The sequence below is a fragment of the Rousettus aegyptiacus genome, unplaced genomic scaffold, assembly GCF_014176215.1.
Source record: "Rousettus aegyptiacus isolate mRouAeg1 unplaced genomic scaffold, mRouAeg1.p scaffold_m13_p_3, whole genome shotgun sequence".
NCBI lineage: Eukaryota > Metazoa > Chordata > Mammalia > Chiroptera > Pteropodidae > Rousettus > Rousettus aegyptiacus.
The window spans coordinates 44,549,203-44,555,202 of NW_023416306.1; the positions used below are offsets into that span (position 1 = coordinate 44,549,203).

The window sequence follows — 6,000 nt, forward strand, 5'->3', positions numbered from 1 at the left end:
CCCAAACATGTGTTAGGGTTGTAGTTAAGAATGCTTTGGAAGATTTTCTTTTTTCTCCAACGTATTCAGAGCTAATAATGAGATAAGTAAGTAATCCTTCGATCCCATTCTGAGGTGTTTTTTCTGCTACACACAATGCTTGGCTTCTAGTTTTATCTTCTAGCCCTTCCCCCACCTCAATCCTGTGCAACCAATTCAAAGCCAGGCTTCAGGGTGCAAGGTCAGCAAATGCCCCTAGGGAAGCCACTCCAGAGCTTGCTTAAATCTTCAGACCCACACTATGTTTCTGCCCATGGTAAATTTATTTCACCTTTCTACAAGCCCCACAAAACATTTTTAAAAACATTTTAAAAGGTTTTAATATACAAAAATTTCAAGTGTTATGTACTTGGAGAATATCCTCGATATGTATATAGCCTAAAATACTTCTAGAAATGGAAATCTCCTCTCAGCTTCTCTACCTGCCAACTTTATTCCTTATATTTAAGCGTTACACATTTGCTACATCCAAAGAACTGAAATGTAGAAATTGATTTGTTAGTAAAAGCAAGTCATCACTTTAAATTTTTTTAAAAAGTACTTATATTAACTCACCTTATCTGCCCGTCCCATGAAAGCAGGTTTGCCTGCTAATCCAAGGCAAATGGCACACACGATGCTGGACTTCCCTGTTCCATTAGCTCCAATAATCATATTCAAGTGGGGTCCAGGACATACTTCACAGATATCATATGTTCTGTATTACAAAGAGGTGAAATTACTAAGCACAGAAGAAGTAAAGAATATTTTCTTTCCCAAAACACTTGTTTTAAATTATCATTATTTACAGGCTTCTTCAAATTCCTTTAAAAGCTAGCTAATCTTACAAATTTAATGTTATTTATAGGTTGTTAATAAACTAAAGGGAAATATCTATCAATGAATATGTCGTTTTTAACTATAAGTGTTAAATAAAGCAGAGTTTGATATTATTTCTTTTTTTAAACAATTATAATATATGAGAATATATCAAAGCTACTATACAAATAATTTTTACAATTTTATGTAAGAGAAACCACGATCATCTTAAATCTGAAGATTTTACATTTAATTTCTCTTGAATTAAAATGCTTAATAGCAACTTCTCATATTCCAATATTTGAAACAATCCAATCAAATTATTTTTATTCTAATTATAAAACTGTATATATCGACCCAATTATTTCATTTTATTATTATTTTTTTTTAATTTCATCCATTTCCTTTAACATGCTGTCAGAGATTCACCAAAGAATGCATTGTCAGTCCATGTTCAAATAAATTTTATTCCTATGGGAGGAAACATGAATGTATCAACGCCAAGTATTTCTGTACTATTCCCTTGTGCCAGAAAGCTGCACGCTATCCAGCGCTCTACCTACGACAGTTGTATCTAATCTTTATTGGTTGCCAGGGACAGCTATGGCAAAATGTGAAGCAAACCCTGACTCAGATATTCTTCCAGCTTGTCTCTGAATGCCCTAAATTAAAACCCATAAGTTATGTCTTGTTTTCATTTGGTTTTAGTTAGCTGCCAACTAATTCCCCAAGAATAAACACCTTACCTGCTACTAACCTGCTAAATACATAAATGATTTAACCAAACACACTTCAACTTTAATACTCAAAGAAGTTAATAATTTTGAAATGTCAGGTGGTAATAAAAATAGAAACAGGTGGTAAAGGAATATTTTCTAGCAGGTTTACAACCCCACATCTCTACACAGTATCTATCTATTTTATCTTTTCAGATACTTTGTTCTGTTAGCAGGAACTCTTTATTTATAAAAGTTAAAATAAAACTGGTTTGGGAACTTCAGACATCTGGAAAATTACCGGACTTGGAACTTCTTAATCCCAACACAGGAAGCCCCATTCTTTTAACACTTGAATTTCCTGCTGTGAAATCTCTGCACAACTGTCTTACTAAAATAGTGATGCGACTGGTATTTAAGAAAACAATAAAAACAACAGAAAAAAGCATGAGAATCTCTGGCCTATATATCATATATTTTGTAAACAAGTTGCCAACAACAAAAGAAAAAACCTTTGTATTTAAAAAAATTAACTGTTCTGATTCTACAATATTTTGGGGAATTCCCTTTTCATAAATTCCCTTTTCTCTGACCTCCTTCTGAAAGAGCTTTTGTCAAAGGCCCACCCTCTTCTAAGTCTATACACTTTGCCTGGTATCTCATATATTCTCCGTGGCCTCAGGTAGCATCTATGTGCTGACAGTCAGCAAAAATGACTTACAGATGCAATTACCACACTTCAATAATTTTATCTGAATGTCCCACAGCAGTCACCTCAAACAACATATTCAAAACAAAATCCACCATCTTTCCCATCCAAAACCACTCTTGTGGTCTCTTAGGTGAATGGTATCATCATTCATCCCACTGCCCATGTTAGAAACCCAAGCATTAGTTTTGAATCATCTTTGATTCTACCATGTCCTTCACCTCTACTCACAACCCCGCTACATCATTCAGTCAATTCCCAAATCATGTTGGTAGACATACAAATCTGGTATCACCACTTAAAAAAAAAGAAAGAAAAACTAAAAAAAAAAAAAAAAAAAAAAAAATGGATCTTTCATAATTTAGCCTTGGCTTCACCTTTTTCTACTTTCCATTTCTTTCCTCTATGCTCTAATTAGACTTCTAAATTCTACCTACAATGAATTTCTTTCAATTTCTGGACTATTTTAGTCTTCCTTCTTTCTCCAAGCCTTTACACATACTGTTCCTTCTGCCAAGAACTATCTCCCTCCACTCTCAACCTTATTTGACTTGGTTTACTCATAGGAATCCTTCTTTGACCACTCTGTTCCAGGCCATTTTGGCTCTCTAAGCCTACCCTCTTACTTCATTCTTAAAACTCAAAAGTCCTCTTACTGTGAAAATAAAACCTCACCTAACTATATGCTTTCCAGTAACCTTTTTTCTCCTCTTCACATCCAAGTTTACTCCTTCACACTCATTCATTCTTTTACAACTTTCAAAGTTTTCTTCTTTCACTGTTTCAACCAAAGAGCCAAAGATTTCCTAATGCTAAAATGCAGTGGGCTCTTTTCAGTCTTGTTATCTGACTTCGATGTAGCAAATATTTTTGAAATGCTCCTTTTCCTTGGCTTCTTTGATAATATTCTCCCACGGTTCTCCTCTTACCTCCCTGAACAGTTCCTTCTCAGTCTGTGAATTCCTCTTCAGCTAACCCTTAAGTGTTGGCATTCCTCCAGGACTCTACCCTTGGCCATCTATTCCTATTTTTATTTCCTTTTAAGGCAATCTCGATCATTCCTTTAACTTCAACAATCGCCTATATGTATGATTGTCAAATCTCTCACCTGTCCACATTTTCCTGTAAGCTCCAAACACTTATAAATACTGCCTACTTAAGAGCTCTTTTAAATGCCCCAAAGGAAACTTCAAGTCACAGGATGCAAAAAGCAACTATTGTTATCCTCCCCAAATTGTCCCTCTTCTGACTAGCACCATATCTGACCAACTTGTCAATGGTGCACTCCTCTCTTACCCTCATGGTTCACAATTAATCTGTAGCCAGATCCTGTCAAATCTTTTCTTTACATTCTTACTCACCACTGCTACTCCTAGGTTCAAACCCTGATCATCTCCTGCCTTCATATCATAAAAGTCTTCCGGCACTCTTTTGAAATTATCTTTTACACTGCTTCCATAGTACTATAAGTCATATGCCATTCCCTATGTAATATGTATCCTGGTTGGTTAGAGAATTAAGTTGGAATTCCTTAATATAGTAAACACAGACCCTCTACTGTTGCTTCCCTCTTCAATATCACCTATGTCCACATATTCACTCATATCCTATGTTCTTTCCTACTAAAATACTTGATGCTTCCTAAATATAACTGTTGTAGGCAGGTCCTGTCTACAATGCTTTCTCCTTCTTGTAGGACTTCTATAATCTCCATACAAAGCCCTTTCTCACACTTGTGGAAGATATTAACCCCTTATCCTTTGTGACCCCATGGCATCTTTATATATACAATATTATAGTAGATAACTCATTTGATGATCTTTCCTGATCTGTATTCCAATAGTAATTCAGCTACTTATTAGCTGTGTAAACATTAGCATATTAACCTCTGAGTTTATCAGATGAATGGAGATAATATAAAGAGTTGTTATAAGGAAAGAAGGAGAGCATTGTATAAATAAAATACCTACTTCTATACCTGGCACATGACAGGTGCTTGAAAAAACAAAGTTGATACTGTTATTGCAATTCGTACCCCTCCGCCACCATATGAAAGCTTTAAAAACAAACAAACAAAACAAAACAAAAAACCTTGACCGAATAACTGTAAGGTGCTATCCTAACACAGTATTTGTGTTAAAACGTATTACTAAATTTTAAAATGATTTTTATGGTGATTAGTTGACTGAAAAGGAGAGAAAAGGAACCAGGGAAGAAAGATGTATTTGTAGGGGTCAAGGGTCTGTTGGAAGGCCCAGCAATTAAGAGTAAGGATTAATTTTCTTATACAATTCAAGCTCCATCCTGTACAACCTTCACCATCTTTAACCACCTGGTAACTGCCTACGCTTTACAAATCTGCCACATCATCACTACCATTCTGATTTAAATGTTGCTTCCTATGAGCCCCCAGGGCCCATAGTTTTGTGAATTATAGATTATGTCCTCCCTCTATAGCCTATGACTTTCAGTAGACAGATATCTAATCCCTACTACATTCACTACCCGCCAAATGATGCCTTCAAAAAACGCTGATGGAATTAAAAAACAAAACAAAACAAAAAACGCATCACACAAGACACACACCTAGCACATCAACATAAACATCAATCTCCACAACCTCAGTAACCCCGGCACAAATTGAAGGCCAGACCCACAAACCAGGCACACGTATCTACCCACCCACACGCACGCACTGGGCGTGCGCCCCCGGCCCGCGGGCCCACTCTCCTCCCCCGCCGCCGCACGGCCTCCGGCCACTCACAGAAAGTTCTCCATCGCGATGCGGACGATAGAGCCTTCCACGAAAGGCCCGGACGACGGCAGTGGCGGCGCTGGCGGGGCCGAAGTCCTTCTCTTGCTCGGGACCTCCGACGAGGGATCTCTCGGGGGGACTCTCTTGGAGGCCAGGGGGGTTGGGGTCGAGGTCTTCCTGCTCGGAGTCGCCATCCTGGGCTTCCTCTCCGCCCCGCAGCGGCTTCCGTTCCCACCGACCCGAGTCCCGGCACCCCTGCGTCCCGCTCCCGCGCGATCTGCCCGGCGCGCGACACTGCCCGAGAGTCCGCCCCGCGCCTGCGTAGTCCCGGCCGGCCGGCGTCAGTGGTCACACCCCCTGGGAGGCCTGCGCGTCGGAGAACGCGGGTGGGTGGGGTTGGGAGGTGCGGAGTATGGCTGCGGCACCTCTTTCTCTGTACATTCCTGCAGTTTTCAGGGTTTGTTTTTTTAAACTTATACGAAGATTTCAATTACAGCCCTTTTAACGCTCAGAGGAAACGGATACGCGAGGGGTCGAAGGGAGGCGTTTGCGGTGACGCCTGGGTCGCTGGGGCGGGTCGAGGACCCGGGGCCGGGGGGACGGAAGCGGGCGACGTGCGACCAGCTTTGCGCGGATTCCACCTGAGCGTCTGCCCCAGTGCGCCGGAACTCGCAGGTCTTTGGCTTTTCGTCTTCTCAGTTTGCTTCCTCTTTGTTTTCAGTCAGATACCCGTGTCAAAAAAAGAAAAAAGAAAAAAAATTCCGAAGGGCTCTATGTCCAAATGGTTCCCTAAAGCATCGAACTAGGTCTCCTGCGCTCTCCAACTTGTGAAAAGCCTACACTTCACAGATCTTCCTGATTTATCTCCATCCTCCTGCTTCCTAATTCCCTAATTCCTCTCCGGCGGTTTCCTATAATCCCAGAGCTAGAATGCGCAGGCTTCGTTTAGAGGGTACTTCCACTTAAACCTGCTCACATTCATC

At 40.1% G+C, this 6,000-nt stretch overlaps 1 protein-coding gene across 3 annotated transcripts in view; it reads right to left on the reverse strand.

The window, feature by feature from the left end:
- Positions 1-5,311, reverse strand: part of SMC5 (structural maintenance of chromosomes 5) — an 82,378-nt gene extending 77,067 nt beyond the window's left edge. For 2 of the 3 annotated variants that reach the window (XM_016135520.2, XM_016135519.2), the window contains exons 1-2: positions 5,027-5,311; positions 595-736 (exon numbers count right to left, since the gene is read on the reverse strand). In XM_016135520.2, the coding sequence (XP_015991006.2) occupies positions 595-736; positions 5,027-5,211 (327 nt within the window). In that variant the 5' untranslated portion in view covers positions 5,212-5,311. The remainder of the gene's footprint in view (positions 1-594; positions 737-5,026) is intronic. The other variant, XM_016135522.2, reaches the window with a different exon arrangement.
- Between the last annotated feature and the right edge of the window lie 689 nt (positions 5,312-6,000).